General features: G+C 46.8%; 1 protein-coding gene across 1 annotated transcript in view; it reads left to right on the forward strand.

Annotated features, from left to right (window-relative positions):
• The window catches only part of LOC143424005 (neuroligin-1), a 38,348-nt gene extending 13,462 nt beyond the window's left edge, over positions 1-24,886 (forward strand). The window contains exons 3-8 of the mRNA XM_076895786.1: positions 7,110-7,256; positions 15,869-16,057; positions 17,217-17,473; positions 18,349-18,495; positions 20,172-20,596; positions 23,748-24,886. Coding sequence (XP_076751901.1) covers positions 7,110-7,256; positions 15,869-16,057; positions 17,217-17,473; positions 18,349-18,495; positions 20,172-20,596; positions 23,748-24,834 — 2,252 coding nt within the window. The 3' untranslated portion in view covers positions 24,835-24,886. The remainder of the gene's footprint in view (positions 1-7,109; positions 7,257-15,868; positions 16,058-17,216; positions 17,474-18,348; positions 18,496-20,171; positions 20,597-23,747) is intronic.
• The last annotated feature ends 1,653 nt before the right edge of the window (positions 24,887-26,539 follow it).

Genomic DNA, 26,539 nt, shown 5'->3' on the forward strand with positions numbered 1-26,539 from the left:
AGCCACGCGTAGTCGTTCCATTCGAAGCGTTTTAAAGGATCGCCCGTTGTCAGCGCGATGGTTTAAAGCGTTTCAGCCTGGCCGAATGGACAGCGTATTTTGCGGAGGTCCGGTTAAAGAGGCTGGCGTTATCGCGTCGAGCTGGCCCGAGAACGGCTAATTAAAAGTGATAACACTTTGTAGCGCAGCTTCGTGCTCGAAACATAACGCCTTTTTTTTTTGCTTCTCACCACCGAGGAATTAACTCGAGTGGAGACGCGAGCGTTAAAGCGAAGCCTGAACGCGCTTTACGTGACGCGGGGAAAACCGCGCGGACGTCTAGAAATTTGGTAAATTAAGGGAGTCGCCGTTGTGACGTTTAATGCCTGAATTAGAGATGGGGACAAATGACAGAGGTGGCGAGACACCTGCTAAAAACGGTCCAAAACGTGACTTGGTTCACGAAAACACCGTCTGTAATTGTATAAAACACACTGGTAATTATAGTTCTCCAGTTGGTGCGTTTCGAATATGCGAATTTTTAACCAGACGATGCAAACACTGCGTCTCGGTTGAAAGTATCTGGTTTTAATTACCCTTTTGCAAGTTGGTTTCCACGAGCGAGTATGGCTCGATCGTAACAGTTGGTCGGTTTGTTAACTGGCGTAAAATCGCGGATCGTAATGGTAGTAATTTTAAGGATAAAAGGAGTTGCGCGTAATCGACAAGTTGTAGTTGGCGCACGGAGGGCAAGGTAACCTCTCGTCGAAACAGTTTTCCCGCAAGAGAAATGTTCAACTCGCCCCCGTTGCTCTTTGGTAGCGGGGGCAAACTTTTCCGAAACTCTTAATCCAATTTCTGCCTCGAGATTTCACTGGCGCGTAACGCGAAATACAGAGAAACACCGTCCGCGCTGGCTTTTATCCTCCCTTGAAGTTCGATCATTTCACCCCGGCTGCGCTGCGCTCGTTATCCGCGAATTACTAAATTTCATCCGGTTGTAACTTCCGCCGATATCCGCTGAGAAGTCGAACACGAGCGGGAACGTAGTTAGCCTAATAATAAAAGATCTGTCAGATCGAAATGATCCATTAGGAACTTCACGTGAACTTTTTTCTTCGCTCGCGGTTATTATTATCCGTATCTTCTCTATTTTATTTCCACCCTCCTTTCGAGGGAGGACTTTTCAGAGTCCTCCTCCCGAGTTACCATCTCTTTCGCGAACTCTGGCGATATTAATTGCTGTTAAGAAGAGAAATTCGATCGGAGAGCATCTCGTGCTAGACAATTACTAAATAACGCGGAATAATCCGATATTCCTCCTTGGTAACGGAATTCGATTTGCCAACTTGAACTGAAACTTATAAATAATTAAACGACAAGCTAAACAGCACGACGGGTTCAGAACGTTTCATTTCTCTGCTCGAAAAAAAGTGGCATCCAAGAGGGACCGGGATCAAAGGAGACTCGAATGCTTTTAGCATTAAGTAAGGTACAAAACTTGTGTACACCTTCGTTTGAGTTCGCAGGAGGGTACCATTTCCTGGATTTGTCTACCGCAAATACGCGTGTCAAATTCGCCAGTGTAAAATTCTCGTCTCGCGAACTTCGCTGGCGGTTAACGACTCGCGTTATTCGACTATACTTCCCCTTTTATACCTCTTCCTCCTCTCTCTCTCTCTCTCTCTCTCTCTCTCTCTCTCTCTCTCTCTGTTCCACACCCCCTTTTACCCCGCGCCATCCTTCATATACCACGCTGCGTGTAATTTCTCCGCGACAATGCATGCACGTATCCTCTTGTACGCGGGAATATCGCCCCGCGACATCAAAGGGAAACGGGCAGGGGAAAAAAGAATGAAAGCGGATGAGAGGTCGGGCTTATCTGGGAACCGGCGAAAATTGCTGCCCTCCTCTCTCCATTTATAACGGGAGAATTGAACGTCACCCGGCAAGAATGCCCGGGGTCACGGACGTGAAAAAGGGCACGCTGAACAGGAGTGATAAGAAGAGGAAGCTGCGGAGGCGGAAGCGGGACGCACACCCTCGCGCACCCCTGGACCGAGTAAACACGCACACGCGCGGCTGTTACGTTCGTGGTCGCGTTGCTTCTTCAATTCCGTAGTGCATTGCAGACGATTATTCGATTAACGAGAGAGAACCTGCAAGCACCGCGGGAGTGAGGTGGCCTCGCGTCTGATCGACGATTGCTACGACCCCCATCGATGGATCACGGACGCTGCCTCGAAGAGGAGGACATCCGGGGAAGAGGAGACGCTGGTAGCGATTTAAGGGTAGCCGTGCCTCTTTCGAGCGAATGTACGATCGCAAGTCGTTGGATACTTATTATGGAATTTATTGTACGGGAGAATCGAATTGTTTATTCATTTTTGGTGAGACGTTTTTTGTTTCAAGTTATTCAAGTATCCAGTGACTTAAGGATAGGGTGCAAGATTGATTGATTAAGGTTTTAGAGAAGTAAGTGTTATGGTATTGTATCGGGCGTTTCGAAGATATTTTTTAACAATCTATGTGTAAAATAAAAGTTTAGGTATAGTTTCGTAGAGCCTAAGAGACTTGTCTAGAATATTCCTCGTAGAACTAGATTAGACATCGCCGTGTAACTAGTCGAAATAAAGTGACGTTGCATACTTGGTCAAAGGAATTTCCACAAACTGATTTCACAGACTATTTATACTTTGTAAACCGTCAGGTTACGCTAGATTGATAAAACTTCGGTTACATCGTAGCTGTAACGCCAGAAAAATTTAATGAGCGTGTGATGCAGTTACCATTACATCCCCCTCGGTATTTTTAGTCGAAGGATCTATAAATTGCGTCATACCGAGCGGAATCATCGGCTCGTAGCAATTTCGCCTCGTTCAGGCGATATTATCGAAGAATGGATTCAAATGAACGTATCGCGAATTCTGATCACCAAGATCTCAAGAAAGTAATCGCAGGGAAAGCGGAGAGGAGTGGAATTTTCTATTTCACGGAAGTAATCGATTATCCCCATTTCCATCGGTGTATTTTCTGAAAATTGATTCATTTCGCGCGGAGCGCAGCTGAGTAAAAATCGAACGAAAAGGGTCAGAGGGTTGGAAGGATTAATTCTTCGCGGAAACCATCCTCGTTCCCCTTTTCTCGCTCTCCCCTGTTTTCCATTCTCCACCCTTAGCCTCGTTTTGCATAATACCGTGAAATGTAATTAAGGCAGACCAAGTAGATCCACGTCTCCTCTGAACCCGTTCCTATGGGATATTTTAAATTCGAGCCACGTCCCTCTGTCTGGTAACGATTCAAGATCCCTCGTTAAGTTCTCAGGACGATTGGAAGTCCTCCCCCTCCGAGGGCGAGTGTTGTTCACTTGACGAATGTTAATCGTCCACCGTTCGATCTTCTCTTTTTCTTCTGATTTCGTGGAGTCGAATACCTGAACAGATTAAATGCAAATGCGATTCTATTCAAATTCGTCCTCGTACCTTCTCTCCTCTAAACAAATTTTATCCTCCACTGTGCTTTCGAGATTACTCCTTTCCAGTCAGTTCTTCCAACCAAAAAAATTAAAAAAAAAGGCACTGTTAGTAAACATATTTCATATAAATCAAGATAACACGCTTCTCTATTCGCGAAGAGAGTAATTTGCGATCGAACCTTCCAAGAAGAAGGATCAGGCGGTTCAGAATGCGAGTGGTAGGACACGAAGTAACGGATCACTCGTACATTTCTCACGAATGCGACCCGCAGGACCACCTCGAAAGGGACACGACACGAAGATAGTGGTCGCGGTCTTGTCAGCTATCTGTCCGCCTTGGCAGTGATAGCACTGTGTCAGAACTTGCAACAGGTGTTTCGTCTCCTCTGGCATCGCTTGCACACGCCACGGTTACGGCTCGTTCGCGGACGATTATGCGATTTCGTGAATCGCGAACGTGACGATGGGCCCCCGGGGAAAATAACTTGCCCCGCCGTGTAATAATGCAACGGCAACCCTTTGGGGCGATTCCGTTCGCCACTTCGCCTCGTGGCCAATCGAGCGTCGCGGAGGGTTCGATTTTCCTGCGCCAAAGTGAAAATACTTTCGTCTCTGCATCGCGAAATGCGTGTCAATGGCACGACGAAGAGGAGAGGACCACGAAATGCCAGTGTTGTTGATAATAAATACGCAACTGATCTCAGGAGTCGAGTTTCGTTCGTCTCGATCGATTTTTCCGATGTATCGAAGCGGAGTTCATAGAAACGTTGCAGGGTTGTTGGTAGTTGTATCGATGCTGGTCCCGCGACTTTTTTTGCGCCATTTAGTTCGACATCGTCGTATCGATTTGCGACTTCCGGAAAAGTTTGGAGCCCACTCACGGGCTACGAGTTTCGGATATAAAAACTTCAATCGGCTGGAGCTTTTAAAGTAGTTGTAAGTTTTTCGAGACTGATCGGTGTGCTATGGAGTTCGCGAAAGATTGACCGAGGTTCTCGAAGTTTGTTGAAACACCAAGAAGAGAGCATATACGCGTTCATGTATGTACATCTGTGGAGAATATTATTTTCATAATTTCATAATTCGTCGACGATTCGTGTCCACGCGTCGGCTCGCGATTCTCTTCTTGCAAGATTGACCGAGGATTTCGAAGTTTGTTGAAACACCAAGAAGAGAGCATATACGCGTTCATGTATGTACATCTGTGTAGAATATTAGTTTCATAATTTCATAATTCGTCGACGATTCGTGTCCACGCGTCGACTCGCGATCCTCTTCTTGCGCGAGCCATTTATAAATTGAAGCTGGCGAACAGTATTTGGCTGCTTGCGATCCGTTGCACGAGAAACGCGGCGCGTTATTCGCAATTGCACCTGAGTGGTTGGCTTGCTTTTAAGTTAATTGCTCGGCTGTATTTCCTAAATTGAAATTATTTGCCGCTGCACTTTTACGTGGACCGTTTTAAGGGTGCCACGCGAAACGCGCGACAAGGTGGACGTTTCGCTCCTCTAATGTATTCGTTTCAGCTGTTACTTTGCAGCTCCTTCTCGAGTTTCTTTTTTCGCTGCGATCCGTTACGTTTTATTTGTTCGCGCAAACCGTGGATACAACGTTCCACTGCCCTAATGAAATGTTCGTTTCCAGAGTTTTTTTATCAGACGTGAGAAACTATCGAATACCTTGACTTATTTTAAAAGTTCGTTTTACGAGCTCTCGATTGCGCTTTAGAGTCGTGAAATTGCTGGCGATATAGTCAATGAAATTGTTCGTGAGATTTTCCAATTTCGAGCAAGAAAAATTTCACGTCCTTCGACAATCGTTCGAACGAAAAAAAAACTTTGCTGCCGTGAAACTTCGATCGGCTAAGAAACTGCTCGCGAAGCGAGTCAGCTTTGAGCATGGAAGTCGATCGTTTCCCTAATCGTGGCCACAAAAAGGAACCCGACTCGCTGCTCTTTACGAGCCGTTTTTTTTCCTGCGGCTTGTTTTCGCATGAGAGGCGGCCGATATCGAGGAACCATTTGTAACCCGCATTAAATATTGATCCGCTTTTCCACGGGGGTTGAATTTCGATTTCTGGCGTACACTACTGTACAGTATCGAACTTTCGAGTCAAATATTACCAAAAATCGTTCGTTTCGATTATGTTTAATTTAGTATTCAGAATTTTCGATTTTCTGTCTTTTTGTTGAGGGTGCAAATTGCTTTGACTGCGATCTAATAAGTTTCTTTTGCTCTCTTGCGTTTGTATAAAAAAAAAAAGATCAAATTGTACCGTTGAATGCATTCGAAAGTGTTACAGCGGGGTTTCCATGTTTTATTCAACGCAGGAAGCGGTTTTTTTGACGTAGCAAAGGGAGGTGTGATACGCGAAGTGGATCACTTGGAACCACCAAGCTTGATTTACATCAATATTATTACTTCTCGTGGAAAATAGGTCGTATAAAAGATGCATACTTTTAAAAGCGGCGTAAAATGGTTTCATCGTTCGCGCGAACGGATACTTTTCAAAACGATCGTGTTCCTACAGATTTAAAGGTAATTTCTCTTCTATAAAACGGAAACTTATGTTCTCAGCAAACTGGTAACAGCAATGGAACATGACGACACATTAGAATCTGTTTCCTTTCGTGCTGAAATTTAATTTAACATTTGCTGGAAAAATTTCATTTCCGTCAATTGCAATCGTTTGTTACCACAATTACTCGATAATTGCTGACTTTATATCTGTGGCTTTTGTAAATCGTACCCTTTATCTTCGTAAACGTGTTCGCCATTTTGTATCAATCAGTCGATACAGAAGATCGCGATTAATTCGATTTTTATACATTTCTACGATCGTTTAAACGGCCACAGTAATGTAACGTCGTTCAATCCATTTTTAATTGAAAGAAACATGCTTTGCACGCTAACACGCGAACACATAGAGACAAATGAAATGCCTGTTTAATTATTCACATTTATTTTTATCCAGCGGATATAAAGCACTTGGATTTCTATTAAAATACTTTTGTATGTAACGTTCTGTCGCGGACACGGTTCAAAGGACCCGTTTCGTTACTTGCAAATGCGTGTCATGTAACAAACAGAGCTGTGGTCGTTACAGCGTGCGCGGTTATTTTTCACGATTTTCCCCTCTGTCGCCCTTTTAACGAACAAACAGTGCCGCGTTCAAATCGTGTGTTTTTCGTTCTGATCTCTCTCGCTGGCTTTATGAATTATCGCAGATTTTCAATTCAGCCGCGTTCGAGCGGGGCAAGTTTAATTAGTAAAATTGAACCGTTCTACGATTCAATTCGTCTTGCAGTTCCATTTTTCGCGCCCCGTAAACGGCGGGCGCTCGCAGATTTTTATCGATAATGGACGCTGCGCACGGTTCGTTCCTGGGGGTGAAATTAACTGGGTTCCGTTTCGCCGAAGGCTATCGACGAGGGCCAGCGAAACGTTGAAAAATGTTCCTCCAGATGAGATTGTCTGCGTTAGAACACAGTCACGTTTTAATCCCTCCTGACCAGAGCAGGACGAGAAAATATGGTTGTTTATATGTTTTACCCCTCGTGATCGATATTGATTTCACTTGCGAGAATCGATGGAATGAAAATTCGAAACGTTTTACGACTGCACGATAATTAATGGCTATTGTTCGATGTTTTAGGTAGTACCGCAGACCTATTGCCAACCCTTCTTCTCATTCACGGTGATTCCTATACGTGGGGCGCTGGGAATTCCTTCGACGGTACCGCGTTGGCTGCTTACGGTCGTCTCATCGTCGTGTCCATTAATTTTCGTCTCGGTATACTCGGTAAGTATCTCGAAACTTTACTAAAAACGCGATAATTCTCTCAAATTATCCATCGTTCGGATCACGAGCGTCTGATTTTAACATTGACGAGAAAACCGTCGTAGAAATGCGAACACTGCGAGTAAACAGGTTTACAAGCGTAACGTTCGTCGATTTTCCTGCTTTACAAACTACCCTAAAATTTTAATGTTGTGTATCCCCTCCTCGTCGAGTTTGAATTTCATAAAAATGTAAAGAGGAACAGCGTTCGACTTGGAAGCATTATATACTGACGTTTGACTGTTAATATCGCGACATCTTTACACGCGAAGCTTGAGGGATGCATAAAAGCGGGATTAGAATAGGCGTATCGTCGCGAGGGTGCTTCTCGAGTAAAGTCTTGGGGAGTTCTCGCTCGTTACGGTTGATTTTGTTCTGCTATCCTTTGCTTCGACTGTCGACAGCGAGCAACCGTGGATTTCTTTCTCAACTTATATTAAACCCTTGGTCAACGATTTTACGCGCAACTTCGAACTTGGCCAATGGCTGGTCTGTTCTGCCGGTGAAAATGTTAATCGATGGGGATGGAGCCTCGTGCGCGCGTATTCTTCCTGAGGGGAGAACATCAAACGAAAGATGAAGAATCAATAGTTGTTTATTCTGAGAATTACGTGTTTCTTTGGGAATTTAATAAATATTATTTCGAAACGATAGGAATTTAATTGTTCGAGCGATTCTACTTAAACCAAAGTGGGTTCTAAGCTGTTAGAACCAGCGACACTTTGCGTCGAGTAATCTACTTCTTTCTTTTTTAATTATGCCTGTTTTCGATGTGAAAGGGAAGCTAAGAGGCTGCTCGAACAACGTAATTCGCCGCAGTTATTTAATTTTTACTCGCCAAGGTGGAAAGTTCGAGAGGAGCTTAATTAAAGGGGGAAGAAAGGAACGCGGGAGGCGAGCGGAAATTGATATTGTTAAGTATTCTTCGAGTTATAATAGGGCACGAGCCACCGTTCGCCTAAAAACTTGCCGTGGACAAGGAACGCGGTGTACAAAAGAGGATCGTCCCCTTGTCTACGGTTCCGTTCTCGCGATGGTTCCGCGTGCAGGTTTTTGTTTCGAGTTCGCGTGGCTCGTTTAAGGGAAATATGCGGATACCTAGCCCCGGAACAGGATTAAACTTCTAATTATCCACGGTCAGCACGTTCTAAGTGGTTCCCGCAGACCAATTCAAAAGTTTCTCCGCTCGTTCTTGAAAAACAGAGGGCCAGAGAATGCGTGCCTGGGCGAAGAGGCTTTTTACTTGTTAATGAGTTTACTTTCGTTTTTTTTCTACCGTTTGCGCGAGCCGCTGTTTATCGCGGCGCGCGGTCAATGGTAATTGGAAATTCGAAGGAGGACAAAAAGAGAAGGACGCGACGTTTCTCTTGGTGGAGAAAAAATGATATTTCTTCGTTTTCTTCGTCCTCGTCGCGGCTGCCCTTTAACACTTTTCCGTTTGTCCGTTCGCTCGCCTCCGCTCCTTTCCCTATTGGCCCTATCTCACCCCTTTCTTTCTCCTCCCATCCAGCTTCCCTGATTGCAATTTTTTCGTCTTTGTACTCTTTTTTCAGTCGTGCGTTCCCTCCACGCTGCCATGTTTCCTCGTCTGGCCCCGCCCTGGTTGCTTTTTACTACCCCGCTGTATTATTTGCCGACATACGCGTCGCTGGGAGCAAGAAGATTTGTTGGCATCGTTTTTCACCCCCGCGCGTTTAATTTCATTCGCTTATGGAATTTTATTCCGATAAACTGCGAGATATTTATCGATGGTCGTAATGGTACACGAAATTAATATATCAACGCGCCCCGTGCTTTCTTCTTCCACCACTGCTATACATTCACGTTCTCTAGGATCATTTAACACACACACACACATGCATCGATTAAATTGCGCGTGTAATTAAAACACTCTTTTATAACGCACGCGAATACTCGAACAGGGGTCTGAACAGAAGATGGGCAAAGAAAAACGCGATCCATCGACGTCAGAGGGAGCAGACCATCCCCGCGCGACAAGGAATTCTTAATTGATCAGTGATTCCAACCCCTGCCTCTGTCGACGCATGGCAAAGGGAATTTTCATTAAAAACGCACGCATCGAATGGCCCGTGTTTCAGCGTGGCAATTTTCACGTGGAACCACCGCGATTCTCCAATCCGAGACGTCTAACCCTGCCATCCCCATCACGCGTCCAGCTTCTCGAAGCTGGACGGCTTAGACCGTCGGTTAATCGCCGCGTGAATATTTCACCGAGCAATTTTCCGGCTGAATAAGGAGCAAAGGGAGCCACTGCGAGGAACCTGTTACCGTTTACTCGCGCGAGGATTGCATCAACGCCAAAATGGGGCTCCTCTCTTCGTGAACGGCCCTTTGGAATCTTAATCAGAAACCTGACCCCAAGTTCGCGCAATCTTGGCTGGCAGCGCTGGTTGCCAGACGATCCAGCTCGAGGGATGTTTAGTCACAGCGAGAGGAACGCGGGCACGGAATAATTCGGGGAATTATGGGAGATTGCTGGAGCTGGGCTCTCTGATACAAAGTTTCCACGTTTGTATACACCGCCAGCGATCCCACGGTCCGTTGCTATCGGGGACAAAGGGTTGAGATAATGGAGGAGGAGGGGTGGGCGCACTACTGGTGGTGCAGAAAAAAAAAGAGAGAGAGAGAGAGAGAGAGATAGACTGGCCTGCTTCGAGGCGGATACTTGAACGGGCTAAACGACAACTTGAATGGCACTTGTACGGGCATTCAACGCAGCAAATGAACCCTCGAATACGAAATTAGACGCGCAAAAGAGGGGTTGGGCGGTTTCAATGGGATGACAGAGGTGGATAGCGGGGAGAGACGGTTGGGGGACGGGGAACTGTTGAATGTTTGAACTCGATTCCATGGCGATCGTGTTCGCGGCAGTATTTCGGACGCGAGAGTTTAAGGGGCGCTGGTTTCCGTGACTAGTCGCTATTAAGGAGTTCGGTAATCAGTTTTCCAACGGTTCACCTGAATTCACGGGGACTCTCGCGTGCTCCCACGGATGTTTTCGAAGTTGGATTTAAAGTTACGCGTAGTTTTACTATTGTCGACGGAGGATCGATATCCTCGTGTGCGATCGACGCTGGACATCGACTTTCTTCTCCACCGTTGGTCGCATCGATCTCAACGGACGAGTCAAAATTGCTTGTTTAATTATTCAGTCGGAAACTGAACGAATTAGAAGGAATTCTCAGCGATTGTACGCGCTGGCGAACAAAGTGAATGCGATCCGCAGCGATCGAGCGATCGCTGGGTACGTTTCCTCGTCGAGCGTATCGAGGAGGATCGTTTTTGTTTGGCTCGTCCGCGGGATAAAGAGGATCGTAGGAGAGCGGCGCTCTCGTAGCGGAGTAGAAAACGAGGGTGGAGGGGCGCTGAACAAAGGGGTAAAGAAAACAAAGGGAATATAACGACAGTAAAAATACTCTCCGGCGATAAGGCGAGATTCAAACGCGAAACGGGTCCCTCAATAAGCCCTCGAAAGCCTCGCTTCCTATATCTTTCTCTCGCCCCCACCCCCTGTTTCGCCGTTTTAAAGCAAACCCCTTTGAATTTCGCGCAACACGACGTGCGCGGCGATCGAGGATTCCCCGGTTAAATCGACGCTGCTAAGCGCTGGACCGGAGTTACGTTTCGTAGCCGTGAGAGACGACGATGGAATTTTTAATTAACCGACCGTCGAAAACGGGGGGAACGAAGGGACGAAAAAAAAAAAGAAGATATCACGACCGATCGGGGTTTAAATATTCCCGGTGGAGCAGAGACCCTTTGTGAACCAGCTCGCCTGCAGTATTCATTTTGCACCGCGCCAGAACAACCCTTCCATCCGGTTCTTCTGGTAATTTTCATCCGTCCGCGTGTTTCGTTGGGAATTAACATTCTTCTCGTCACGTTATTTACGTCGGATCGGTTTTAATTTGAGACACGAGGATGGTGAATCGATTTGGAAGATTAACCAGCGTAATTATACAGCGGAGAGAGGGGTTAACGAGGTTTCAATAGCGATCGTGGGATACATACATCTTTTAAGCTGCTAATGATCGAAAGAGGGTGAAGAGTATCGAATCTCAGCGAAGCGAGAATGATGAACAAGTGGAAAGTAAGCAACTCGCGATCTCACTCGTTCGTCGAACGGTAATTGAGCCATCGCGGCGTGTCGCGATGGCGGGCATTAACGCGTGGCAGATAGGCGCGCCATAAATCGAGGATAAATCGAGCGGCAACGCGGGTAGCGTGTCCTCTATTCAGGGTAACCCCCGTTTCCCGTGATACAATACGGGGGTTGTTCCGTCGAGCGGTGGCGCGATCCTCGCCCCCATCCATTCGCTGACGCGCCCACGGCGATCGCCGGAGGAATTCGAGGGTTTCGCGTGCATTCTCGATGGAAAAAAGGGAGAGATATGGGCGCCATGCGTGGCAAACGCAGCCTCTGTCTTCGTACGCTTTAAAATTCCACCCCTTTCGATGAAGGGACGCGGTAATTTTGCCAACGAGAATTATCGCATAGTGGATTTTTGCGGGGGATGTTAGAACACCCTGTATGTAGTGTAGAATCAAATTTCAGTTGTACTTTTTTCTTCTTTGCAGAGAATTTATTTTTTTAAAACGTCGAAAACTCGATATGGAACATCGTTCGGCTATTTCGTTAAATAGGACGGAATTTCGACTTTCGAGGGGAATGTTCGATGAAACTTTGATTTTATTAAGTAGTTGAAATCGTTGGAATGTTTGGATGCGTTACAGAACGTAATATCATAGTTCCACGGTCTTTTATTTGATCGAAGGTGAAACGAAGTTATTCAATGAATTTTTCTAATATAGCTACGGCAAAATGTATCGGAATTCTTCGATTTTGGATGAATTCGATTGCTTTCGATTCACCTGGCGCGAGTAATACTTTCGCACGAATTCTCTTCGCTGTTATATTATTTTTTACCAGAAACAACCCCTTTCCAGCGTCACTGTCGATCCTGGACCATTTTAATTCGCGATCGAACGTGCATCGATTGCCTCGACGGTGGCACGAAGTTAGGACAGAACCGAAGTATAATTTCTCGAACACTAGCACCCTGTCAACTGCAACTATCAACGGGGGCTTGTTTCGTCGCTACCCATTGTTAGAATAGAACCGTCTCGGCACGTTTCGTTCGCCGTCGATGCGAAACAATACGGCCACGGGCGTTATCCGATATGCCGCTGTCGCTCGACTCGATTTCTTCGTGTTTCTTCGCTACCCCGTTTTCCGCCCCGTTTCGACCACCAGGATAGTTAAATTTCCCGTGGCACGGCTAGGAAATGCTGTTTCACGTCGTCGCGAGAATAATTCGACGTTTGTCTCGACTGTTTCGCGTCACGAGCCACAGCTTTCGAGGGAACTGATAAAAGATAAGCAGATCGAAAACCAAGAATACCAAAAGTGTATTATATCGAAGCAGAATTTAACTCTGCTTTCTCGCGAAAATAATACGAAACCGTTCCACGTATTTCTTTCGAGAGTAATTAATTGTATTGAATTATATATCGCTGGAAGAGGAGCTTTTGTGCGCGGATGAAATCGACTGGGTGAATCGAATCCATGGTTAAACCGTGAATCACGGCTGGCAGTAAATCTTGACGAGAGCCTGTTCTTGTTGAAAGGCGAATTCGCGAACAATCGGTTCGGCAAAACCTCGATGGCGGAATCTCGTGTTCTTGTCACGTCGACTCGGTGCCAGCATCGAACTTGGGGACGCGGCTGATACAATCGTGCGTCGAATGGCGGAGGACCACGAATCCATGCAAATAAGATCGATACGTCTTAGGGTCTCGCGTTCGCCAGACACGCTCGTCGTTAGTCTTGAACATCTGGTACCAATAAATACGCTTCGAGTTCAAATTAATTTTGGGCAGCTTCTAATTTTATTTCTGTATTTATTAAAGATTGTAGACTTTCTAGATTCGTTGGTCCCTGTTTTCTGTCGAATCTCGCGCGATTAAAATTTCCACCACCAAGCAAAACGTGTGCTCTATTTATTTTAAACGAATCGATCGAAGACGCGGCTGGTTCCGCGTTCGTGGAAACGGGGATATAATCGCGGCGCGAAATTGTCGAATCTCGACGAGAGGTGAAAATTTGCATTTTAATTGAAAAGTTCCTGTATCAGCGATTCGTGGTTCAGCCGTCAACCACGCTGGGTTGGGGGGTGCAATATCATCCCCGTGGTAGTTCCTCGCCGCGAAGTTTCTGATTGCTCTCTATGAATAACCTTGAACCAGCGGCTCCCGACTCGAGTCGAATCTAATGAAACGAGCGATAAGCTTCGAGTAATTAAAGGCTGCGCGACGTAACATTGTTAGGGTAAATACTGGAATTAATCATGCCCCGGGTCTCTGCTCCGTACCAGTTGAACCAGCCGCTCTTTGCTGCTTCGCGGTATTTGCACAAGGAGCTAAGAAGCTGGTAACTCGCGTCACGCTGTTAAATAGTTTGTACCTCTTCTGTTTAAAAAGAATCCTCTCGTTTTGTTACTTTTAGACATCTTTCTCGAGATAAGTTTAATAATAGCTTAGAGAAAGAGAGAGAGAGAGAGAGGGAGAGAAACTCGAGATAGTTAATAAAACACTTTTGACTAATTTCTCGAGTACACGGTTGACGCGAAATGGTCGCAACGCAATTATATCGCGCGTGTCCTTAATGCAGCCCTTAATGCGCGCGTTAGCTCATAACGCTGAATTCTGTTCCGTCCGTGAGCAGGAGGGTTTTTGCCAGTTTATGATGCGCTAATTGCAGTTAAGAAATAGGGGACACCTCCGTCTTGCAAGTTTTAATTAGAGTTCGGAATTTCCTTGTACATAAAGTGGCTGGGAGGGGGTGGAAAGTACCGCGGCAATAAAGCGAGTAGAGTTTCAATTTGTAATGTAATAAAAAGCGACGAGCTGGATGTAGCTGACTGTAATATCAACAGTAACACGTTTATCAATATTTAAGTAAAGAACGCAGAAGGAAAAAACGTTGTATCTCGTTTTACTGGAAATTCAATATTTTATTCGTGAATTTCTCGTACCAAGCGAAGTCTTCTGTTACAACGGCGAACTTTTTGGAATTTCTTTGACACGTCAGGGTAGTAATCTTCCTCGCGCGTCGAAATAACTATCGCAAAGTGAGGCTTGTTAAATATAACAAGCTGAGAACGCTGTTAATTACGATAATCGTGAATTTAACGAGAAGCAGGCAAACGACGCGCAAAGTATAGGAGAAAAGCATTTGGATTTCACTTTAATCACGGTACAAAGGTAATTGTATTACAGTCAGTTCGTTAGTGTAGTCGCAGTCTATTTATCAGGGCACGAGTAATCAACCTCGCATAATTTAACCCTCAGAGTCTGTGTAATCAAAAACTGTCTTTCTTTTTACTCAGTCTGATAATCGAATGAGTAATAAGTAGTAATAAAAATTTATTTCCGTAGAGACAACATTATCATTACAAGAAATTTCATGAACGTACTTCTCAAGTAGTAATAGAAGTCTATGGTCAGACGTTACCAGCTTAAAGTATTAATAACAATAAAAATTAACAAATGTGTGAACCCAGTTTTTCTGCAAATATTTATATATTCCATCGAGCAACGTTAACGTAATTTAGCTGGTTGCTCGTTGATCGTGGCAATTTCTGCTGCGTGGAAAACGCAAGAAAGATCGCGACACCATTTTCGAAGCTGCTCGTAAAACGTTGGCGTGTTCGCGATGGAGAAAGCATAAAGGACCTCTTTACGCGAGCAATAAGAAGCTCCGTGTTCACAACTGCCGGAATTAACCACCTCTGCGTCTTGCGAGCGGAATTAAAACGTGCGGTCCCCGCGAAATTCTCGACGAAGTCACGAAGCAACAACTCCACCGCCCCGGAACCGCCAGAATTTATTTAACCGCCGCACGAATTCGCCTCGAGCATCGTATGCTCGAGTTTCTGACACTCGTTGAAACTGATGGCTCGCCCAGATAAGTTTTTCGAAACTTTCCCCACCGACCATTCCCAGAATTCGAAAAGATTTAACGGTTTCGCTGGAGCACCCAGTCCCGCCATAACGGACGGGTATAAATGTTCGATGATTAAGACGGAGACGAAAACTTTGGGTTCTTTATCGGTGTTTCCAGTCTGCGTCACGTATGTCGTAACACGAATTCCACATTTTCCGCTCGAAGTTCGAGCTTTTCTCGCGTCTCTGTATCTTTTGCGTCGCCTCTGGACGCGCCACCCCAAAGTTTTCGCCACGCGAACGCGAACTTTCGAAACTTCGTAGAAAGCGTTTGTTAATCAGTCCTCGGACACCACGAGCTTGACAACATACATTTCACTTAACGAGCTCGACGAGCCTGCACTCTTTTTCCCTACATTTCCTTTTCTTAAGTACCGTTTAATTCCCATTTAATTAGCGAAGGTACTAAAATGTACGGTTAAGGGAGGCAGATCGTTGGACTGTTTTATGGGCGGACGTAAATTACGTATTTTAAGAGGAGACACGATTTAATTCTCGTTAGAGGGGGCGATCGTAATTCGCATTGATTCGTTTGAATTTGCTTGCAGGCTTTCTTAAGACAGGTCCAAAGGGGAGCGCGCAAGGAAATTACGGTTTGATGGATCTGGTGGCAGGCCTTCACTGGTTGCACGAGAACCTCGGCGCTTTTGGCGGCGACCCCGACCGACTGACGCTTTTTGGCCACGGAACTGGAGCTGCGCTCGCCAATTTTTTAGCCGTCTCACCCATGGCCAAAGGTAACGCCACCTTCTCTTCCTTGTAGTAACGCGAGCGTATGGTCAGACACGGTTTACGCAGTCACCTCGAGATAACGATTGCGTTGCTTCTTTTTTTTTTTCTCTTTCTTCCACTTAAATCGTACCACACGCATCAGTGCTATCTACAAGATTCACCCTTTCTAAGTAGTAACGCTTTCTAAGTGGTATGGTCAGACGTGGTCTACGCAGTCACTTCGAGATAACGATTGTATTGCTTTTTTTTTCTTCCGTTTAAATCGTATCACAAGCATCAGTGCTATCTACACGATTCACGATTTCTAAGTAGTAACGCAAGCGTATAGTCAGACGTGGTCTACGCAATCACTTCGAGATAACGATTGCATTATTTTTTTCTTCTTTTCTTCTTTTCGCTTAAACCATATCGCACGCATCAGTGCTATCTACACGATTCACGCTTTCTAAGTAGTAACGCAAGCGTATGGTCAGACGTGGTCTACGCACTCACCTCCAGATAACGATTGCATTATTTTTTTTTTTAAAAGGTGATTTGTTAAAGTCGAAAATTTACACGACGACCCCACGAGCAGGCTGTTTCGTATTTCACCGCGCGATGGCGATTCCAAAAGGCGTCAGGACGCCTCGCGTGGCGAGCGCACAGTCGAGGGGATATCCCTCGACGATGACGGTGTCATCGTCGTCTCCGTTGTCAACGGCCACTAGAGACCTTAACAAGCTTCCTCGAGTGTAGCCTTCCTCGCGACAGAGAATAAGGGTAACAGAGCCCGGGGGTGGGATCGTGGCGCTCGTACCGCCTTTCTAGATTGCACCTCCATTCCGCTAACGAACCCACCTCGCGTCGTCCTTAATGCCCTTCCACGATGCGTTCCACCCTCTCGCACCCCTTTGGATTCACCCTAGTAATGCCTCGACAGTTTTGGCCGCGAGCGTTCCCCTTCTGCGAGACCACGAGTCGAAAATTGTTCAAATTCCGTAAGAACTGTAGAAAATGGATTTTTTGATACCTTCGATTTGGTGAATTTGCCACTGCGATACCCTGGATCGAACGAGGCGCAAACAGAAGGGGGTGTCAGTAAATTTCGTCTCGCAAGAAATCGATATGATCGTTTTTGTCGATTATGGGATCGTGTTACACGAGACGACGTCTTTTCTGTTTCAGACCTGATCGAGAGGGTGGTATTACTCGGCGGTTCTGCCCTGTCACCCTGGGCCATACAGCGTGAACCGTTAATAATAAAACGTCGCGTCGCCAATCAGACCGGATGCCCCGGTGACGTTGAGGCTGACGACATCGCACCGTGCCTTCGTTTAAAGAGCCTGGAAGAGCTTCTCCGTGTGAAGTTGGACCCGCCGAGGTTCACCTCTGGATTCGCTCCTTTCGTCGATGGGGCGGTCATGCCACCGCCGACCAATCAGGTACCAGACGTTCGTAAAACTCTTCCGTCTCTTTCATACCTTTCCTGTATACTCCTACCCTTTTTACAAAATGGTAATACTTCCTTTTTATTACGATTCGAGTTCAGTTTCTCTTTCGTTCCGTATATATTGACACGCGCAAACGAGGCAATCGAATTAATCGAGAGAAGAAAGCTTCAGTATCGTTCAAAGTGTAGGGATTCTATTAATAAAAAAAAAAAACAAATTGATCGAAAGAAGAGAGTTTCAGTCGCGTCCAAAGCGTAGGGATTCTATTAATAAAAAAAAAAAAAATGGTAACCCAAAAAAAGATTGAGAAAAATCGGGGCGAGCAGGGCGCGCGCTCGAGCAGCCGGGTCGCCAGACATTTGGACCGCGCGAAATAGCGGACGAGGCGACGGGTAAGCGATGAGTTTGCTAATTGAACCGACAACCGACTGACAGACGTCGAGCCATGGAAGCCGGGGTATTAAGTCCTCGGCTTCGCGTCGCGGCTTCCGCCGTTAATCGTGCGCTTCCGCGTCGCTCGATCCACGTCCCACTTTCTTCTATTTTTTTTTTTCCCCCTGTTTTCTCCGTTCCCCCATCTCGTAATCCCTCCTCTCTCTTTCCCATTCGTTTCGAAAATCGAGCGAGAGGGATGTAATCGGCGAGCAAGATTGCTCGTCGTCGAACTTTTAATTAAAAGCCATAAAGTATACGGTGTAATTGCAATTACCGGGGCCGAGCCCTGCGGATCGGTGGCTGGCAACCGGAGATCGATAGTTGCGAGCAACTTCCGTCTCGCGGGCGTTCTCTTAATTGCGCGGGCGGATCGATTCCGGCTCTGTTTATCTACCTTCAGGGAACCTTTTCCCGTTCTCTCTGTTGTCAAGAATTTCCAGCCGACCGCCTCATCCTCGGGGTTGATGCCTCTGGTGCCTGGCCCGGGCGCTGAGTTCGCCAATTTCGGTAATCGAGACCTGCTGCTCGGCTTGACGTCTAAAGAAGCCTGGGTGAACCTCACGGACGCGGATCTACAGGTAAGCTGGAGGCGTACAAGTTCAAATAACGCACGGTGGTGGTAAGAAATTGTGTTTTGGGAAACCTACGTGGGTGAGGTTGAATAATAATTGTTCTGAGTATCAAAAGAAAACAAATAATTTGTTTTAACAGATAACGAACTCTATAGTCGCTCTATGTCTGGACGCTATGTTGCTCAAACTTTAAGTAACCCTTGAGGGTTGCTTTCCCTCGCATTATATCTATTTTCACCCCCTCATTTCGATGCAGAAAACGTCCTTAACCCTCGAAGACGAAGAGAAAGTTTGGAGTCAAACATATGTTTAATATCTCCAGTCTTTTCGCTTCGAGAGTCAAGTCTTCTCTTCCGCCACAGTGTAAAAATTGCATTTGTACAGGTCTTTGAGCGGCTGAACGTCTGTTTCAGTAATAGCGATCAACGATTTCTGAAACTTTTAATATAAAATAATGAATAATCGTTTTACATTTACAAAATGAAGAATAGACGAAGAATAATAAAAGAAGATATAAAGGATAACAAGTTTAGAATGAGTTTTGTCTTGAAAGTCTGACGAACCGTTGACCGTTACTACTGAAACGGGCGCTTAGTCGCTCGCACGCCCATTCCAGTGAATTAATACTACCGTAGCATGTTTGGAAATGTAATGACGTTGAAATTCGTCGCGATGTATGCTTTAGCTTTAGTATAACGGTGAGACGAATCTCAGCTCTCGTATATTAGGTCCTTGAAGTATTGATGAACCTTAAGCGAATCAGTGGAACGTGTACTTTACTCGTTCCACGCTACAGGCGACGTCTTCGAATCTGTTCGTCATACCTTATTCACTTTGACGAGCTTGCTTAAGCTCTGGGGTTGACGTGTAGCGTTGACGTACCTGGGAACGTTTGATCTTTCTTAAATTGGGGTTATTGATGGGGTAACTGTTACGAAAAATGCGCGTCTACCACTTCCTCTTCTCTCGTTACGCGAAATTTCGTTGCGATAGCATTTTTAGCCGAAATTTTTAGCTCGAAATGAAATATTCGCATTAATCGCGAAGAGATTAGCCTAAACGAGAGGAACACGAGCAGGCGGTGAAAATTGAGCCGATTTATTTTTAATCGGGGTTTAACGAGACGCGAACGGCCGACGCGCGCTCTGATAATTGACACGAACTCAATAAATTACTAATTAGCGGGCGCGCAGTTGCAAAATGTGACCACCGATTCGTGCGTTCGGGCATTATCGACGATCCAACGGTCACGGTCGACGGGTGCCTCGCTAAAGCGTATTTCCGTGGTTCCTTGACAATTTGATAACCATCGAACGCTCCGCGGTGCCATTTCAATTATTCATTTCCAGCCACGCGTGGCCATAATTCGAGGACGCGACGCGATAATTTTCCATCAAAGATCTCGTGATCCATCAACATTCAACCTCATCTGAATTCATTGCTCGACACTTTTAATTCATTTATCAGACATTTATCAGACACCCAGCGAGACATCGTTCCATCCGTAAGCACACAGAAAAAAGAGACAAAAAAAAAAAAGAAAAAAGAAAGAAAAACCAAGGACCATCGTATAAGAAAGTTTTACGAGGTCGCGTTGCCAGAGTTTTACGATCGCCTCGAAGAAGAAATCCCGTCGTCCGCGTCGTTTACCCTCATCGCATCGGGGCCGTCCATGATTTCAGAACGGTCTGAACGAGACGAGGAGGGACCGTATTCTGCGCACTTACGTGCGGAACACCTACCGTTACCACCTGCACGAGATCTACTCGACCCTCCGCAACGAGTACACCGACTGGGAGAGGGGCGAGCAGAGCCCGTCTGCGATCTGCGAGGGCCTCCTGTCGCTGCTTGGCGATGGCCAGGTCGCCGCACCCCTTCTGAGGCTGGCGCTCCTCCACTCTGCTTCCGGTGGCCGCGGCTACTTCCTCCACTTCCAGCTCGACGAACGGCCGAGCCAGAGGGGCGAGGAGGTGCCCTATCTGCTGGGCATACCCCTTCTGCGCGGGGAGGTCGCGTCCGCTTTCCTCACCCAGACCAACTACACTCTGGCCGACGAGAACTTGTCGAAACTGCTGATCCACTACTTGGCGAACTTCGTGAGACGCGGGTGAGTCCTTCCTACCCTTTGTTCCTCCTTTCTGCTCCCCTGCTACACCCCTTTTTACTCCAGAATCCTCTAGGATTGGTGTCCATCCTGCTTAGCTGTCGAGTCGGCGACGCTCGATTGAAACCTCTGTCGAGAACTTTGCTGCGGTTGTGCTGACAATCGTGGTCCCTAGATAACGTGGCGCGATTAGGTTTTTCTATAGGGTGTGCATAGATTTAGAGAAATGGAGAAATTATTCCTGTTGGGAGGAAAGTTTCGAATGAGGAGGGTTCCATGTTTTTCGTTTAATCGTTGCACGAGAAATGGCGAATCCGCGTTTCGTTTGCACCGTCGTCGAGGACGCGCTTCGGTTGTTTCAGAGACAGGATTTCGAGCCGCGCTCGAGCTTCCGTTTAGAGATTGGATTCGCTGAGAAGTAGCTGGGTAGTGGGTCGTTTCGAGCGCGATATAGAGCGGTTGATTCGAGGCTCGCTGGCTTTCTTTCGAAGCTGCGTGGAATAATGGGAAATGTTTGCGTATCGGGTGTCTTGTTGGGGATCGTCGTGTTTCGTTTTAGGGGATGGTGCCTTGTCGCGTTTCTGGAGCCTGTGTCTTTTGAAAAATGATCGATATATAATTTACAGATTAATAATTTATTACGTGTACTTAAGATCGTGAGGTATTAACTGTTAGTATACGTTACTGGAGTTGTTTTTTATTTTCTCAGAAAACAGCTAGGAGGTAAATTCCTTTAAAATTAACTATAAAGTCGAACGCCATCGTACGTTGCGGATGTTGGTTTAAGTCGCGAGAAAACACTCGGAGGGTTTCATAAAACGGTGCAATTATCGTTAAAGGAGATTGCTCTGATAAAGCTGGCAGATAACAGCTCTGATTTTATTTGCCATTACGCCCGGCTTTAACTTCTGATAGCGTTTGGTCAGCGTTCTCTTGGCCTTGCCCGGGCGTGAAAGAGATAAATCGCGTTACAATGGTCCCAGGAAGAAACACGGTTCAAGTCGATCGATTCTGCCCAACCCTCTCCACGTAGAGCACAATTTTTGCACGCGAAAATCATGAATAACGTATTTAATTGGACTAACAGTCGAGATGATTAGTCCCTCACGCCAGTGCACTAGGTAATTTCCATGCAAATACAATTTGGTCCCTAATCGAGCACCAACCCGAGCAATTTGAAGTTCGTATCAAATTTCTGTCCCGTTTAAAATTGCAAAATCAGACATTTCAGTCCGCGCGCGTTGAAAACGGAGGAGACGCAGTTTTTTTGTTCAAATTTTCAAGAAACTTTTCATCGACCGTTCAAATAAATTCAAATTATCGTTGAGTTACTTAATATTTAAAAGATAAACACAGAGGAAAGTAGTTTAATCTTTTTCTGTTAATTACGCTTCGACCAAATAAATGGAAATTAGGTACAAATATGAGACGAGGGTCTGAATTGTAACTAGAATCGATTTCTCAATTAGTTTCGCAGCGAGATGTCGTGAATTCATCTTGCGAACCTTTCGCACCGCTACCTCGTCGAGTAGGATGAACAAACTGAAGGCAACACGAAGAAACTTAGGTTTTTACTTGGAAACTTGGGTCTACCCGAAGAACCACTCGCCACTTCTTCGAACTCGATGAAAAGTTAACCTACACGATATTCCTATCGATATCGCCACCAAAATATTAACGTCTTAATTAACGCCGTTGCAGCAGTTCCGATCGCGAAACTTTAACGAGCTCTTTCGCTGGAACTTTTCAAATTACGAACGTCCCTCGGTTTCCCGATTGTAACGAGTCGAAATGGCCGCTCGATAGACGGGACCGACTGTTCCCGCCAATTCCCGTGATTTCAACCAAACGAACCGAACTGCTGCGTACACGTAAAAGATCGACGAACCATTCTTATCGCGAGATTGATTTTTCTCGCGTTTCTCGCTTCCATCGAAGCGAGTGCCTCGATCTTCTTGCAGATCGTCAAAGGTTCGTTTGCCCTTGTATCGATCTTAATTATTGATCTGTTTTTTCTCGCGTTTCTCGCTTCTATCGAAGCGAGTGCCTCGATCTTCTTGCAGATCGTCAAAGGTTCGTTCGCCCTTGTATCGATCTTAATTATTGATCTGTTTTTTCTCGCGTTTCTCGCTTCCATCGAAGCGAGTGCCTCGATTTTCTTGCAGATCGTCAAAGGTTCGTTCGTCCTTGTATCGATCTTAATTATCGAACCGTGGCAGTCGATGCTCCCAGCGATTCCTCCTGCCGTCGAATCGCGGATATCCCAGTTTGGCTCGCACGAGAAAGGACGCGATCGCACGGTCGTTTTTCACGCGAGAGAAATTCAGGCAGCGCGCGGGGAGATAGAAAACACATAATGCGATTGCGTTTGTATCCGCGCGATATCGCGAGCACACCTGCTGGGCTAGGAGAAAGCCAGTCGTCCGGCGAACTCAATTTCGAAACGCAATTTCCGTTCGAGTTCCTCGTTCTTCTTCGGCTATACAAATCGAACAATGAAACCGGGTATTGGTTCTCGTGAAATAATTAAATGCAGGGGGAAATGGCCAGACGTGAGGAGTTTGTTTTAGGGGCGATTTTCAGGCTGTTCGATTTTGCAATTTTTATATCAAGAAAAAAGGACATTTAGATCAACACGTATTACACTTACAATTTCGTCTACCTTGAAATAAAGGTATTCAAACACGTCCCTTCACATCAATCGATCATTCTCTCCGATTTTGCAATTTTTATATCAAGAAAAAAGGACATTTAGATCAACACGTATTACACTTACAATTTCGTCTACCTTGAAATAAAGATATTCAAACGTGCCATTTTATATCAATCGATTATTCTGTCAGATTTTGCAATTTCCATATAAAAAAAAAGGACAATTAGAGCAACACGTGTCATACTTACAATTTCGTCTACTTGAAAATAAAGTTACCCAAAACGCGCCATTTTAAATAACCCTTATCCAGCTACGCAAAACCGTCGAACAAACCGCGAACAACGTCCCCATCTCGCTATCTCCTCGATCCCTGGCAGCAATGATTCAGTTCCTCCCGTCCCCCGTCCCATCCACGGTCCGTAGCGCAATTTCCATCCGGTAGCAGCGATCGGTTGATCGAGTACGCCGTGTGTGTTCCGTGGCACGGTGGGGATGTTTCAGGGACCCGAACGGCGTCAGCCCGCTGACATCGGGATCGGACGGGCTGCCTACGAGCCCTCTGTTCTGGGATTCGTACGATTCGATAAATCAGCTCTACCTGGAGGCTGGTCGCAGGACGGAAATGCGGTCGCATTACAGGGGCCACAAGATGTCCCTGTGGTTGAATCTGTTGCCGCAGCTCCATCGACCCGGCTACGAGATCAGCATGCGTCATCATCACCTCGCGGAGAGCCCAAGCCTGTACGAAGGCGCAGTTCGCCCGCAGACGATGGCGCTGCCGTTGCCAGCGCCGCCGCTTCCGGTACCATCGCCAACCGAGCCGTCCTCCGTCTCGAGCATGATCTCGACCACCGAGTGTACACCAAACGCGACGGTCGCGACCACAGTGGCGACCACGTCGAGGACCATGCAGCATCCGAACCTGGGCCCAGGACCCAACAATCTGCTGAGGAAATTAGCCTCGAGCCACTATCAGAGCTACACCACGGCTCTGACCGTCACCATCGCCGTTGGGGTGTTCTTATTGCTGTTGAACATACTGATCTTCGCGGGGATCTATCATCAGAGGGACAGAAACGCGTCGAGCGCGACAGGGGGTCTGTCGTCCGCGTTTGGGGATAAGAAGAAGGAGGAATTATTGGAGGCGGGCTGTTCTGGTATCGAGATGTCTTCCGGGAAACAGAGGCTGTCCTCGTTGAACCTGATGGACTCGCCGTCCTCGAGTCCGCCGCCTCACAAAGCGAAATTGGCGCAGGAGTTGGAGTTGCAGCTGCAAGAGTTTCAATGCTCGCCACCGCCTGGTGGGGGGAAGAGGATATTGGAGCCACCGTTGTACAGCAGGAGTCCTTGCGTCCAGAGGACCCGCACTCCGTCGCCTTGCGTGGACGCGACCACTGCCAGGATGGACGAGGACGACGACGACGGGGACAGCAGCAGCGACGAGAACGACGAGAATCTACCGGAACCGCCGCCACCACCGAAGGCTCCAGCGCCCAACGTGGGTCTCTCTTGTCCAGGGATCCTCAGGCAACCGGGAACACCCGGCAGCGCCAAGAAACGTGTTCAGATCCAGGAGATTTCCGTCTGAGGCGAATCTTTTCGTCAAACGAGATCTACTTGTTGGCCCTTGGGATCATTCGTGAGCCAGAATCCTCGATCGTCGCCTACTGCTGGACAGTAGTCGACGAATCCTCCGCATAGGAGGCGTTTCGAACGCATTGGTCAGCGTTCGATGTCGGAGGCAGCTGTTAGACCGCGCTATGGATTTGAGGAATTGTTCGTTCGAGCGAGTCGCAAGCTTTTCGAGACGGTTCTCGAGAATATCGCCTAAACGGGGGCTGCGAGCACCAGTCCCTGATTTCGTGGACGCACCAGTTCGTATTTATGGTTACATTGGATTTTGATCGTCGAGGGACACGCTCGTAGTCGAGGATCGTACCATTCGCTGTCGTCGATCCGAGCGACGTAACGGAGACACGCGAAGATGGAGAAAATAAAGAGCACAAATCGATGGCCTTCAACACGCGTTTTCTCGTAGACACGTCCCAGTATTTGTTAGAACGCGAAGGTAACGGGACAGAGGAAGCAACGAGACGAAGGAGGAAGCCCAAGAGGAAGTATCCTATCGGACACGATGTTCGCCAACGATCCTATTGATCGTTGATCGCGATGTTTCGTACGTTCAAGTTACGGTAGATTAGATGAAATCGAAAGAGCCACCGGATTTTATAGAATGCTCGACAAAATGTATCGACTGTTCGTCGTGGTTGTTGAAGATGCGTCGCGCAAGGGGGCGGACGTTCGAAAGGGCAGCGGAAGACGTTTCGCAAGGAAACTGATGGCCATCGAGAGAGAGAAGGAGCAGAGGTTCTGGTAGTTTTGTCGAGGAACGGTGGAGGAATCGTCGCCGTGGGGCCGTCGCGACGCTCGACGCCGTGAAACGAGGGGATTGATATAATCTCAGGAACCCAAAAGACGGGGCGCGCGCCGAGGAAGCCCGGCAGGACGCCTCGGGCTTCCTTTATCCGGATTTGTCGGAGCACTAAGTGGAATTATTCGAGGAATTGGAAGGTCGTCTGACCTCGACTTTTTCGGGATCTCGCGGTTTTACGCGCGAGAGCGACGAAGCCGGACGGGGTGCGACTACGACCCGATCAAGCGAGACTCTGCAGGTGGGGGGGTGGCAGAGGGAGCCTGCTAGATAACGAATTGGTGAATCTGAAGTTCTCGTCAGTGTAATCGCGTGTGTCATTTAGTTAGGCGAGTGAAAGGGGGTGATTCGAGGAGACGGGTGGCTGCGGGAGCGAGAGGAACGAGAGAGAGTGAGAGAGAACGGGAGAAACGTGGAATGAGAGTCGTAGCGAGAGGGTGCGGTGATGGAGTAACGCGAAGAGTGCTCGGTGAAGAGTGGACAATGGAAATTGTAAATTGTATCCGGCGTGGGGGTGAGTTTGGAACGTGGACAGTGGTCCGGGGTCCATCCTGAGTAGAGTATTTTTGTTTTCTGCTGGGTGCTTGCAAGGACGATTCCTGTTGGATTTCAGGGTTGCCTTGGTGAGTTAACGTCTTTTTTCTGGTCCTTTTATATTCATTTGGTAAACGTTTTAACGCGCGTAGAAACTCGTTATGTCGTTGAACCATAATAAGCCATATATCGCACACGTACATTTCTTTTTCTTCACTTTCTCGCGACAGATATCGATAATTGGACTCGATCGAAATTTCCAATGTTGATTTTCAAACGAGCCACTTCAGAAGCGATTTAACTGTTATTCTTTTCTGTCGACGAATAA

The sequence above is a fragment of the Xylocopa sonorina genome, chromosome 5 (genome assembly GCF_050948175.1).
Source record: "Xylocopa sonorina isolate GNS202 chromosome 5, iyXylSono1_principal, whole genome shotgun sequence".
Classification (NCBI taxonomy): domain Eukaryota; kingdom Metazoa; phylum Arthropoda; class Insecta; order Hymenoptera; family Apidae; genus Xylocopa; species Xylocopa sonorina.